The 15,572-nt window shown below is 37.6% G+C and overlaps 1 protein-coding gene across 11 annotated transcripts in view; it reads right to left on the bottom strand.

Annotated features, from left to right (window-relative positions):
• LOC117328750 (mucin-5AC-like) overlaps positions 1-15,572 on the bottom strand; it is a 102,114-nt gene that overhangs the window by 48,440 nt on the left and 38,102 nt on the right. For 7 of the 11 annotated variants that reach the window (XR_004533039.1, XM_033886269.1, XM_033886271.1 and 4 more), the window contains one exon: positions 3,238-3,270. The exons of 2 other annotated variants lie outside the window; for them this stretch is intronic. Coding sequence is in view for 8 of the 9 variants with exons in the window: in XM_033886269.1 (XP_033742160.1) it covers positions 3,238-3,270 (33 nt within the window). In the remaining variant the exon portion in view is untranslated. Of the gene's footprint in view, positions 1-3,237; positions 3,271-3,839; positions 4,242-15,572 lie in introns of those variants that run through there. 2 more of the 11 variants (XM_033886274.1, XM_033886275.1) reach the window with 2 other exon arrangements.

Raw genomic sequence — 15,572 nt, 5'->3', positions numbered from 1 at the left:
CAATAATACATGGCCAAGGTGTTTCCCATTTTTAGGGCAGCCAATATTAGTATATGTCAATATTATTAAACAGTCACATATAGACAATTACTGTCAGGAATGTTGACATTTAACAGACAGGATGTGGGACATAAAGGCCACAAGTTAAAATTAACTTAATTTACCCATCCTGTGTGATATACTAATCTGACCAACATCTCAATATTTTGCTGCTAATACATCAGGAAATTATAGTAAATCGCGCTGTCATGATCTACATCATGAGTGAGGGTACCACATACCAGATAGGGACAGGAAGTGAACTGGAAGGTTACCAAAAGTTAGCTTCAATTAGTGACCTTTCTAGAAAATGTTTCTAATACAAAGTTGACAATTAATAACTGTAGGTAATTATCTTTTAGTTAACATTTTATTAAGATTTATTAACCTTTAAATTGTCTCCATCATGTCAAAACCAAATTTATGAAGTAGCATTTTAACCATTTAAGAAACACAAAAAATATTTTAAAAACACAAAATCTTTTAGCTGCTTCTGAAAAATATCAGCATTTTTATACTGGGATTTTATTTACCGGTATAAATAATCAAGTAGCAGTGACCTTGACCTTTAAACCCTGAATTATATTTGACCAAGTGCATACAATTTTGATCAAACTTCAAGCCATAGAGATGACAGTTGAATAGAGAATCTAGGTGCAGGAATACAATGAGGAAAGTTTGAGTGAGGGTAGTGGTGGAGGGATGGAGAGGTGGAGGGAGATATCAGACAGTGGTTATATCTACAGAGTAGGGGGGGGGGGGGGGGGGGGTAGGGCTGAGGGGTGGATAGATGGAGGGAGGTAGCAGACAGTGGTTATATGACAGCGTGGGGATAGGGGTAGGAGTGGAGGGATGGAGGGAGGTATACTGGTTACATCTGGGGGTGGGGGTAGGGGAGGAGGGAATGTGGGAGCCTCAGGAGGCCCTGTGTTATACAGTGGTTGTTTGGCAGAGTGGTGCTGGGGTGGAGGGATGGATAGATGGAAGTATCATGCTGGTTACATCTGGGGGTGGGGGTAGGGGAGGAGGGAATGCGGGAGCCTCAGGAGGCCCAGGGTTATACAGTGGTTGTATGGCAGAGTGGTGCTGGGGTGGAGGGGTGAACCAGCTCTACATCATATGATATGGATAAAGGTGGTATGGCACTATAACAATCAATTAGAGACTCCCGGAGGAAGTTTATCCAACATCTGGGCTTTTATATTGACTCCATGAGGTAAACTAGATATAGGAATCCATTCATAGTATATAATACATGTCCTTGAAAGTGGTATACCTAATATTGATAGCAGTCCTGTACTATTGTATGTTGTGTATTTATTTGAAGTCAGTTTTGCTAGGTTTAGTATTTTACAATAAATAGATTTAAAATTCATTACCATAATGTTAATGCCTGCGAAGAATCGCGTTATGTCACCAACAAAGTAAGATCTTAAGGCTTTTTAAAAAAAAATAATAACACAATGTTTTTCCTGAAGTTTGGGAAGCAAATTAGATTAGAACACAGGCTTAAGTCATCGGAAAAAAATAGTGTGCAACGACTAGCAGTGGAAATATCATGTAATATGACTATGTGTATGTAGTGTTTTAGGATTATAGCACTAAAGGACTGTTGTACTATGCAATAGTAGAAATTTATACTCAGAAACACTAAGTACAGATGTCCAGTTTCAAACATAGAGTAACTATAGAATTTAGCACTATAAGGTACACATTTATAAATAGGTACAACACTGGTACATAGAGTGATCATACTGAAGTGGGAATCAGCTAGTGGTGTGTATAGTGAAAGATGTGACACAAACTTAATAACACTGATTACATAAAATCTACCTTATATATTCTCAAATTGCTAGCACTAAGTAATTGTATACAACAGAAAAACCCTCCAAACAATCTGCTGGCTTGTTATCTACACTGTAACAACAGGATGTTCTATCAGGTGGTATAGAAACGTTGAATAACAACAGGTATGTTGTAACTACGGTAATTAACGAGAAGATTGTGTATTGTCATCCTCCCCAGCTCATTAGTGCTGTGTTGTAAAGGCCAACACATTTATCTTACTTGTTTTATACTAAGAGCCCAGTTCTTTTTCCATTATAATTGACAAGGTTCAGTTCTAAGTCTACCTGATTTACCTGGTCTTTCTCTACCATTATAGCGTTAATAGGTGTGATTCTGACTTCGTATATGGTAGTATGAATGCAGTTAATGAAAGAGTGTTTAAGTTCATGAACACTAACTTCCTGCAATTGAGGACTAATTCCCTAAAATTTTGGGCTAATTAAAGCTGGATAGCAACTATATCACTATTATCATTACGACCTATCATCAAGTTAGGAACATTACAGGAGTTACATTATCTGTGACCTCAAAAACGTATATCATCAGAAATAGTGTTTGAGGCTATAGTTACTGTTATACTAGTGTGTAAACATTACATGTGGAGTATCCTGGCAGTCCTACAAATTCTGGTGTAGTATTATCTAACACTGTGGCCCTACTGGCTAATTAATAGTAATGCTATAATAAACAGGGCAAGTAGATAAGAGGGTTGGGTACTCTCACCAACAATCCACAATCTGGTGTTTTGGATATGGATTTGCCAACAATCCACAATCTGTTGTTGTGGATTTTATATAGAGATTATATTCCACCAACTAACACCCCATTGTAGTCTGGGGGACGTGGATTTTTATTTTATTATTAGAAGATCTATTATCACTATATTATCATACTGTACACTGAACTACCCTCCTGGGAGTTTCCAAATGCTGTGATGTCAATTAAATCCAATGATACAGTACATGTATATTAGCAGCTTAATTGTTACGTTTACCATGATATTCTGTTTTATCTAAATCTACTCATTGAAACAGCTGTCCCTGGATTACCCACTTACAGTCTTAATGTTGTTCACAGCTAGATTAACTCAATCTTAAAAACAATCTGTTAGAGGAGTTAATTACTTCACACAAATTACAATATCATCAATCTTTGTTAAATTATCAAGTTCTTCAAATCCAAGTCACTTCATCAGTACATTACCAGAACCCCTGTCCTAATCCCAATTCCATTAAAAGTAACACTTCAGACTCTTATATGATTACATAGTAGGAAGACTACAGAGATATGTTTGGATGTAGTGACACAAAACCAGCATTGTCTAATCACATCTACAGAAGGTATACTCACAAGGTACATACGATGATAGTCCATCACAAGAATCTGGAGAGAAATCAAATCTGTTAATCAGTAATCCTGGTAGACAGTACCTATTGTAGCTCTAACTCCTGGTCATCTTGTCAACACCTGTTTATTTTACAGGTATATGATGATGTCTGTCAGATGACCCATCATGTTATCTAGGGTACAATTGGCTGACGACATGTAACCTCTCTAGTTATCTGTAAGGTCAGTGGACTTTCATATGTTTTCCTTTTAATTTGAATCAATTAATGGAAATACCAACGACAGTAATCTACAACAAAGACATCTATATACATACCTCAAATGGCCAACAGGTGGCAGCTCCTGTACCAACTACACTTAACAAACTCGTCAACAACACATTCCTGTTGACGAGATTTTTTATTACCAATCAACACTTTTCAACACTCACTCACTGGTGTTAAATTGTATACAAACGATAAATTCCTGGGAATTATAAGGATTCTAATGTTTAACAAGAGATTGGGTGTCAAAGGTAATATGTGGACAAGCTACTTTAAGACACAAAGTCCCCAGAACTAAGCCAAGGGAAATTGTTGTTGCTAGCGAAATATGAGGTCACAAACCTTGGCATCCATGTTGTGTAATGGTAACGTTTGGTCAGTGGTGGTCCAGTAAGGCCATTACCATGAACAAGTGGTCAGCTGTACATCCCTCAGTGGTCAGTATACCACTAAGTCCCTTACACTATAGTACACTGTATGTATACACACACTGAGTCACTTTAGATGGCTGTCTGTGACTACAGCTGTTCACCAGCATCCACAAGGATGGTGAACATGTATAAACCAGTGTGTTTTATCACTCATGTCCAAGGATAAAAAAAAATATCCAGACAAATGTCACAAGACTATATCACTCCATACATAAACAAAGTTCCCTGTACCAAGCGTTAGATCAATACCATGTCCCTCACACTATTGAGAGGCAGTTGCCATGGCGATGGCACCACCCAAACACCTCAGACCTGCTCTTGTATTTCACACAGTCATTAGATTTCTAGGCTGTGTGATCCATGTTTCCACCAGTACAGACCTATATGTACCATAATACTTCGTTGATACCAGGTATATACAACACATTATCCCTTTGCTAATAAGGGCCCAGTGCCAATTATCAACCCTGAAGGAAACCTGCAGTCAATCAACAGTGGTATTCAAAACCAGGCAGCCAATCAAATCACTATTAGCAGGGCTAAATAAAGTCTTTTGTAGTGAGTTACATATGTACAAACAGATCCGAGTGTACACCTGTTTATCAAGCAAGGATCACCTCAACTCAATTAAAGAGCCCTAATCAGCAGACTTACTTATCAGAGAGATACACAGCCTGGAAGATAGCGTGGCTTCCTGTTTTTTTCAGACTCAAGGATGCCATGTTGCACAAAATTGTGGTAAACGTAGTTAGGTACTGATTTATTAGTGGTAAACGTAGTTAGGTACTGATTTATTATGGTAAACGTAGTTAGGTACTGATTTATTGTGGTAAACGTAGTTAGGTACTGATTTATTATGGTAAACGTAGTTAGGTACTGATTGATTATGGTAAATGTAGTTAGGTACTGATTTATTATGGTAAACGTAGTTAGGTACTGATTTATTATGGTAAACGTAGTTAGGTACTGATTTATTATGGTAAACGTAGTTAGGTACTGATTTATTATAAAGTCTATAACTGTAGGTCTGATGATATGTCAATCACATTTATTCATCCATTTTGATTTTTTGTAAAATAACCACCTGTAATTGAGGTACAGAAACTTAAGGCAAGTGAAACTGGTGAAAATTGGGTCACTGAAACTGGTGTAAATTTGGTCACTGTATCTGATGTAAATTAGGTCACTGAAACTGGTGTAAATTAGGTCACTGAAACAGATGAAAATTAGGTCACTGAAACAGATGAAAATTAGGTCAATGAAACTGCATGGTGTAAATTAGGTCACTGAAACTGTATGGTGTAAATTAGGTCACTGAAATTGGTGTAATTATGTGTCACTGAAATTGGTGTAAATTATAGGTCACTGAAACGGGTGTAAATTAGGTCACTGAAACGGGTGTAAATTAGGTCACTGAAATGGGTGTAAATTAGGTCACTGAAACGGGTGTAAATTAGGTCACTGAAACTGGTGTAAATTAGATCACTGAAACGGCATGGTGTAAATTAGGTCACTGAAATTTATATATTTCAGTCAACCAAATTAAAAGTGGATCATTAGGGACTGATTAGAGCCCTATAGGGGTAGTAGTGAGGGTTCTCTATCACCTGTATAGCCTGGATTAGAGGGACCAGTAGGGCTCTAGTCCTACAGAGGTAGTAGTGAGGGTTCTCTATCACCTGTATAACCTGGATTAGAGGGACCAGTATGGCTCTAGTCCTACAGAGGTAGTAGTGAGGGTTCTCTGTCACCTGTATAGCCTGGATTAGAGGGACCAGTAGGGATCTAGTCCTACAGAGGTAGTAGTGAGGGTTCTCTATCACCTGTATAACCTGGATTAGAGGGACCAGTAGGGATCTAGTCCTACAGAGGTAGTAGTGAGGGTTCTCTATCACCTGTATAGCCTGGATTAGAGGGACCAGTAGGGCTCTAGTCCTACAGGGGTAGTAGTGAGGGTTCTCTATCACCTGTATAGCCTGGATTAGAGGGACCAGTAGGGCTCTAGTCCTACAGAGGTAGTAGTGAGGGTTCTCTATCACCTGTATAGCCTGGATTAGAGGGACCAGTAGGGCTCTAGCCCTACAGGGGTAGTAGTGAGGGTTCTCTATCACCTGTATAGCCTAGGATTAGAGGGACCAGTAGGGCTCTAGTCCTACAGAGGTAGTAGTGAGGGTTCTCTATCACCTGTATAACCTGGATTAGAGGGACCAGTAGGGCTCTAGTCCTACAGAGGTAGTAGTGAGGGTTCTCTATCACCTGTATAACCTGGATTAGAGGGACCAGTAGGGCTCTGTTGTAATATAAACAGATTTATTGGATACTTGACCATCAGGGCCTGATTTACTATGGAACTTAGACAGCTACAACACATCAATTCTGCCATCAATGTCACCCATACACACTAAGGACCGTTAGGACATAGATCTTGTAAAGGACAGTGTTTTAGGTATATAGGCATTTCAACCACCAACAACAGCAATAACATACACATATACCATTTTTTTTTTATTAAAATGTTTTTGTGAGAAAAAAAAATCAGTATGAGATATGTGTGGAATTGTAGAAAAACAATAAACACAGCATAAATGACACAGAGAAAAAACGTGGGCTTGTCAAGAGATCTGGTGACCAAGATCATCAATATGTCATTGGCATGGCAACAGTTATAAACTCTTTACCCATATTCTATATATACAGGTCTATAAAAGTGTGTGTGTAAATAAACATATCAAGTTTACTGAAAATAACATAAAAATATATACAATTCATGTGTGTTTATTGTGCACTAACAACAGTCCAGCACATGTCCACCTACAATCGTCCAACACCGATTTAGATCCCTTAAGGAATGAAGCCGCTAGAGCAGTTACAACAAACTTTCGGCATTACGTTCATACCCATATATACAAGATGGACAGAGAGGAAACCTATTTATTAGTGCCCGAGTGTTTCACCAGTAGGGGACTAATTATAATGTAACCTTACAACTGACTCTTACCACAAACCATATATCTTCTTGACATATGTCATGGTCTGTCTATAAATATTATTGTGTGTCCAACTGTTCTTTGGTTGTTATGACTATACCAAGGCTTAATACCTAGACCATTCAGCCCTGTAGGAGACTGTACCATTTATCTTTGACTGGAGTTGTGGTACTACCAGATATATCCATTAGTAAGTAGTGGTTATCTACCAGTCTGACACATCAATCCTGGTCCACAACAGGAATGCTGGTAAGGTCAGTTTATTTACCCCACATTTTAACACTTTTTTATGTAGAGAAACCAAGAAGTTAAAAGATAACAACAGTCTCCATACAGGCTATATAGATATACATGTACATATAGGCTATACAGTAGTATAAGTGGGACAAGTCATCCTGATATACAGACAGGCTATACAGTAGTATATACTGTATAAGTGGGACAAGTCATCCTGATATACAGACAGGCTATACAGTAGTATATACTGTATAAGTGGGACAAGTCATCCTGATATACAGACAGGCTATACAGTAGTATATACTGTATAAGTGGGACAAGTCATCCTGATATACAGACAGGCTATACAGTAGTATACTTTATAAGTGGGACAAGTCATCCTGATATACAGACAGGCTATACAGTAGTATATACTTTATAAGTGGGACAAGTCATCCTGATATACAGACAGGCTATACAGTAGTATATACTTTATAAGTGGGACAAGTCATCCTGATATACAGACAGGCTATACAGTAGTATATACTGTATAAGTGGGACAAGTCATCCTGATATACAGACAGGCTATACAGTAGTATATACTGTATAAGTGGGACAAGTCATCCTGATATACAGACAGGCTATATAGTAGTATAAGTGGGACAAGTCATTCTGATATACAGACAGGCTATACAGCAGTATATACTGTATAAGTGGGACAAGTCATTCTGATATACAGACAGGCTATACAGTAGTATATACTGTATAAGTGGGACAAGTCATCCTGATATACATACAGGCTATACAGTAGTATAAGTGGGACAAGTCATCCTGATATACAGACAGGCTATACAGTAGTATATACTGTATAAGTGGGACAAGTCATCCTGATATACAGACAGGCTATACAGTAGTATATACTTTATAAGTGGGACAAGTCATCCTGATATACAGACAGGCTATATAGTAGTATATACTGTATAAGTGGGACAAGTCATCCTGATATACAGACAGGCTATACAGTAGTATATACTGTATAAGTGGGACAAGTCATTCTGATATACAGACAGGCTATATAGTAGTATATACTGTATAAGTGGGACAAGTCATCCTGATATACAGACAGGCTATACAGTAGTATAAGTGGGACAAGTCATCCTGATATACAGACAGGCTATATAGTAGTATAAGTGGGACAAGTCATTCTGATATACAGACAGGCTATACAGTAGTATAAGTGGGACAAGTCATCCTGATATACAGACAGGCTATACAGTAGTATATACTGTATAAGTGGGACAAGTCATCCTGATATACAGACAGGCTATATAGTAGTATATACTGTATAAGTGGGACAAGCCATCCTGATATACATACAGGCTATATAGTAGTATATACTGTATAAGTGGGACAAGTCATCCTGATATACAGACAGGCTATACAGTAGTATATACTGTATAAGTGGGACAAGTCATCCTGATATACATACAGGCTATATAGTAGTATATACTGTATAAGTGGGACAAGTCATCCTGATATACAGACAGGCTATATAGTAGTATATACTGTATAAGTGGGACAAGTCATCCTGATATACATACAGGCTATACAGTAGTATAAGTGGGACAAGTCATCCTGATATACAGACAGGCTATATAGTAGTATATACTGTATAAGTGGGACAAGTCATCCTGATATACAGACAGGCTATATAGTAGTATAAGTGGGACAAGTCATCCTGATATACATATAGGCTATACAGTAGTATAAGTGGGACAAGTCATCCTGATATACAGACAGGCTATACAGTAGTATATACTGTATAAGTGGGACAAGTCATCCTGATATACATACAGGCTATATAGTAGTATATACTGTATAAGTGGGACAAGTCATCCTGATATACAGACAGGCTATATAGTAGTATATACTGTATAAGTGGGACAAGTCATCCTGATATACATACAGGCTATACAGTAGTATAAGTGGGACAAGTCATCCTGATATACAGACAGGCTATATAGTAGTATATACTGTATAAGTGGGACAAGTCATCCTGATATACAGACAGGCTATATAGTAGTATATACTGTATAAGTGGGACAAGTCATCCTGATATACATACAGGCTATACAGTAGTATAAGTGGGACAAGTCATCCTGATATACAGACAGGCTATATAGTAGTATATACTGTATAAGTGGGACAAGTCATCCTGATATACAGACAGGCTATACAGTAGTATATACTGTATAAGTGGGACAAGTCATCCTGATATACAGACAGGCTATACAGTAGTATATACTGTATAAGTGGGACAAGTCATCCTGATATACAGACAGGCTATATAGTAGTATATACTGTATAAGTGGGACAAGTCATCCTGATATACAGACAGGCTATATAGTAGTATATACTGTGTAAGTGGGACAAGTCATCCTGATATACAGACAGGCTATACAGTAGTATATACTGTATAAGTGGGACAAGTCATCCTGATATACAGACAGGCTATACAGTAGTATATACTGTATAAGTGGGACAAGTCATCCTGATATACAGACAGGCTATACAGTAGTATATACTGTATAAGTGGGACAAGTCATCCTGATATACAGACAGGCTATACAGTAGTATAAGCGGGACAAGTCATCCTGATATACAGACAGGCTATACAGTAGTATATACTGTATAAGTGGGACAAGTCATCCTGATATACAGACAGGCTATACAGTAGTATAAGTGGGACAAGTCATTCTGATATACAGACAGGCTATACAGTAGTATAAGTGGGACAAGTCATCCTGATATACAGACAGGCTATACAGTAGTATATACTGTATAAGTGGGACAAGTCATCCTGATATACAGACAGGCTATATAGTAGTATAAGTGGGACAAGTCATTCTGATATACATACAGGCTATACAGTAGTATATACAGTGCATTCCACTTAATCGGGTTGCCTATTTGCGGGGACTTTTTACCCGATTAACCGACTTACCCGATAAGCCGAAATGCACGTCGCCATCTTGGATTTGGTCCGTAATGGTTGTTAGACTTGGGTCGATTTTGGATGAAAATATTTGCGTTATTATTGTTAATAAACGGTGTTTTTGTTTGTGTTTTTACTGATGTCAAATTGTCAGATTACTATTACTAATTGTATAAAAATGTGTGTATTAAAATAACAAAACCTTAATGATTTTCTTATTCGCTGCACAGTGCAATCGTAGCACCTCAAATCGGGGGGTCATACATCCCCGTTTCATCCATGTGTTCCTAATTTGACATACGATCTAAGGACTCGCCGACAATTACAGCTAAAATCATTTATGTTTATCATTGACACATTTCTATGTTCGCTTTGAAGTTTAAAATATTCCATATTATTCCAATTACCAAAGCACAGAGATCGGAGAAACCGAGTTTATTTAGGTCGTTTCCTGTGGTATAAATTTATACGAACTTGACACTGGCAGTCACTGATAAAACAACACGAAATCCAATGTAATGTCTTTTATTAACCAGTTCTAATCCTTACCTGAATAGGAACTATGAGCTAACGTCGGGCGTCTGTCCTTTTACTGCTCGCTACTGATTTTTAACTCACCTGTGTACCGGTGTCGTCACATTTCCCCGTGGCGAACCCCTCACTTTGGATTCGCCACATACAGTAAGCGGTGATATCAATCGATCTGTAGCAATATCAGACCCAGGTCAAAACCTATTGTTTTGGTTTCTGCTTCGTGGATTTTACATCCCAGACGTAAAAGTTTAATTGTCTAGTCGCTTAATTATGCTTTTAAAACCCCATTACGTTTTGCCTGCTGCTGACTCTAAAAATAACATTTAATTTTACCCACAATTCTTAGTCGACTTCCTGTTGGGGAAAAACCACACGAGGCAGAATCAACAACAACACAGTTCTGAACATGACAAAACCCCGACATAACATTACCGTTTAAGGTAATATTTAACCTTTTTTTGACATTTTAACCATCAAAATTACACTATTTGTTGATAAATGTCTAAAACTTAAAGAAATACGCGATGACTTTCGTGAAAATCGGAGCATTTCTATTTTTTGTCCCGATTGTTCTATTCGAATAACCGAAAAATACGACGTTTCCAACCCAATTAAACGAATTTTTTTAACATGATTTAAGAGAAAATGGTTTTGGTTTTTGAAATTTTACCCAATTAAACGAAATACCCGATTAAGCGTTACCCGATTAAGTGGAATGCACTGTACTGTATAAGTGGGACAAGTCATCCTGATATACATACAGGCTATACAGTAGTATATACTGTATAAGTGGGACAAGTCATCCTGATATACATACAGGCTATACAGTAGTATAAGTGGGACAAGTCATCCTGATATACATACAGGCTATACAGTAGTATAAGTGGGACAAGTCATCCTGATATACAGACAGGCTATACAGTAGTATATACTGTATAAGTGGGACAAGTCATCCTGATATACATACAGGCTATACAGTAGTATATACTGTATAAGTGGGACAAGTCATCCTGATATACAGACAGGCTATACAGTAGTATAAGTGGGACAAGTCATCCTGATATACATACAGGCTATACAGTAGTATGTACTGTATAAGTGGGACAAGTCATCCTGATATACAGACAGGCTATACAGTAGTATAAGTGGGACAAGTCATTCTGATATACAGACAGGCTATACAGTAGTATATACTGTATAAGTGGGACAAGTCATTCTGATATACAGACAGGCTATACAGTAGTATAAGTGGGACAAGTCATCCTGATATACAGACAGGCTATACAGTAGTATAAGTGGGACAAGTCATCCTGATATACAGACAGGCTATACAGTAGTATAAGTGGGACAAGTCATCCTGATATACATACAGGCTATACAGTAGTATATACTATATAAGTGGGACAAGTCATCCTGATATACAGACAGGCTATACAGTAGTATAAGTGGGACAAGTCATCCTGATATACAGACAGGCTATACAGTAGTATATACTGTATAAGTGGGACAAGTCATCCTGATATACAGACAGGCTATACAGTAGTATCTACTGTATAAGTGGGACAAGTCATCCTGATATACAGACAGGCTATACAGTAGTATAAGTGGGACAAGTCATCCTGATATACAGACAGGCTATACAGTAGTATATACTGTATAAGTGGGACAAGTCATCCTGATATACAGACAGGCTATATAGTAGTATAAGTGGGACAAGTCATCCTGATATACATATAGGCTATACAGTAGTATATACTGTATAAGTGGGACAAGTCATCCTGATATACAGACAGGCTATACAGTAGTATATACTGTATAAGTGGGACAAGTCATCCTGATATACAGACAGGCTATACAGTAGTATAAGTGGGACAAGTCATCCTGATATACAGACAGGCTATACAGTAGTATATACTGTATAAGTGGGACAAGTCATCCTGATATACAGACAGGCTATACAGTAGTATAAGTGGGACAAGTCATCCTGATATACAGACAGGCTATACAGTAGTATAAGAGGGGCAAGTCATCCTGATATACATACAGGCTATACAGTAGTATATACTGTATAAGTGGGACAAGTCATCCTGATATACAGACAGGTTATATAGTAGTATATACTGTATAAGTGGGACAAGTCATCCTGATATACAGACAGGTTATATAGTAGTATATACTGTATAAGTGGGACAAGTCATCCTGATATACAGACAGGCTATATAGTAGTATATACTGTATAAGTGGGACAAGTCATCCTGATATACAGACAGGCTATACAGTAGTATAAGTGGGACAAGTCATCCTGATATACAGACAGGCTATACAGTAGTATATACTGTATAAGTGGGACAAGTCATCCTGATATACATACAGGCTATACAGTAGTATATACTGTATAAGTGGGACAAGTCATCCTGATATACAGACAGGCTATATAGTAGTATATACTGTATAAGTGGGACAAGCCATCCTGATATACAGACAGGCTATACAGTAGTATATACTGTATAAGTGGGACAAGTCATCCTGATATACAGACAGGCTATACAGTAGTATATACTGTATAAGTGGGACAAGTCATCCTGATATACAGACAGGCTATATAGTAGTATAAGTGGGACAAGTCATCCTGATATACAGACAGGCTATATAGTAGTATATACTGTATAAGTGGGACAAGTCATCCTGATATACAGACAGGCTATACAGTAGTATATACTGTATAAGTGGGACAAGCCATCCTGATATACAGACAGGCTATATAGTAGTATATACTGTATAAGTGGGACAAGTCATCCTGATATACAGACAGGCTATACAGTAGTATATACTGTATAAGTGGGACAAGTCATCCTGATATAAAGACAGGCTATACAGTAGTATATACTGTATAAGTGGGACAAGTCATCCTGATATACAGACAGGCTATATAGTAGTATATACTGTATAAGTGGGACAAGTCATCCTGATATAAAGACAGGCTATACAGTAGTATAAGTGGGACAAGCCATCCTGATATACAGACAGGCTATATAGTAGTATAAGTGGGACAAGTCATCCTGATATACAGACAGGCTATACAGTAGTATAAGTGGGACAAGTCATTCTGATATACAGACAGGCTATACAGTAGTATAAGTGGGACAAGTCATTCTGATATACAGACAGGCTATACAGTAGTATATACTGTATAAGTGGGACAAGTCATCCTGATATACAGACAGGCTATACAGTAGTATATACTGTATAAGTGGGACAAGTCATCCTGATATACAGACAGGCTATACAGTAGTATATACTGTATAAGTGGGACAAGTCATCCTGATATACAGACAGGCTATACAGTAGTATAAGTGGGACAAGCCATCCTGATATACAGACAGGCTATATAGTAGTATAAGTGGGACAAGTCATTCTGATATACAGACAGGCTATACAGTAGTATAAGTGGGACAAGTCATCCTGATATACAGACAGGCTATACAGTAGTATATACTGTATAAGTGGGACAAGTCATCCTGATATACATACAGGCTATACAGGAGTATATACTGTATAAGTGGGACAAGTCATCCTGATATGGAGTAATACAGACAGGCTATATAGTAGTATATACTGTATAAGTGGGACAAGTCATCCTGATATGGAGTAATACAGACAGGCTATATAGTAGTATATACTGTATAAGTGGGACAAGTCATCCTGATATACATACAGGCTATATAGTAGTATATACTGTATAAGTGGGACAAGTCATCCTGATATACAGACAGGCTATACAGTAGTATATACTGTATAAGTGGGACAAGTCATCCTGATATGGAGTAATACAGACAGGCTATATAGTAGTATATACTGTATAAGTGGGACAAGTCATTCTGATATACAGACAGGCTATACAGGAGTATATACTGTATAAGTGGGACAAGTCATCCTGATATGGAGTAATACAGACAGGCTATATAGTAGTATATACTGTATAAGTGGGACAAGTCATCCTGATATGGAGTAATACAGACAGGCTATATAGTAGTATATACTGTATAAGTGGGACAAGTCATCCTGATATACATACAGGCTATATAGTAGTATATACTGTATAAGTGGGACAAGTCATCCTGATATACAGACAGGCTATACAGTAGTATATACTGTATAAGTGGGACAAGTCATCCTGATATACAGACAGGCTATATAGTAGTATAAGTGGGACAAGTCATCCTGATATACAGACAGGCTATACAGTAGTATATACTGTATAAGTGGGACAAGTCATCCTGATATACAGACAGGCTATACAGTAGTATATACTGTATAAGTGGGACAAGTCATTCTGATATACAGACAGGCTATACAGTAGTATATACTGTATAAGTGGGACAAGTCATCCTGATATACAGACAGGCTATACAGTAGTATATACTGTATAAGTGGGACAAGTCATCCTGATATACAGACAGGCTATACAGTAGTATATACTGTATAAGTGGGACAAGTCATCCTGATATACAGACAGGCTATATAGTAGTATATACTGTATAAGTGGGACAAGCCATCCTGATATACAGACAGGCTATATAGTAGTATATACTGTATAAGTGGGACAAGCCATCCTGATATACAGACAGGCTATACAGTACTATATACTGTATAAGTGGGACAAGTCATCCTGATATACAGACAGGCTATACAGTAGTATATACTGTATAAGTGGGACAAGTCATCCTGATATACAGACAGGCTATACAGTAGTATATACTTTATAAGTGGGACAAGTCATCCTGATATACAGACAGGCTATATAGTAGTATATACTGTATAAGTGGGACAAGTCATCCTGATATACAGACAGGCTATACAGTAGTATATACTGTATAAGTGGGACAAGTCATCCTGATATGGAGTAATACAG

The sequence above is a fragment of the Pecten maximus genome, chromosome 6 (assembly GCF_902652985.1).
Source record: "Pecten maximus chromosome 6, xPecMax1.1, whole genome shotgun sequence".
Taxonomy (NCBI): Eukaryota; Metazoa; Mollusca; class Bivalvia; order Pectinida; family Pectinidae; genus Pecten; species Pecten maximus.
This window is presented reverse-complemented; position numbering and strand designations above follow the sequence as displayed.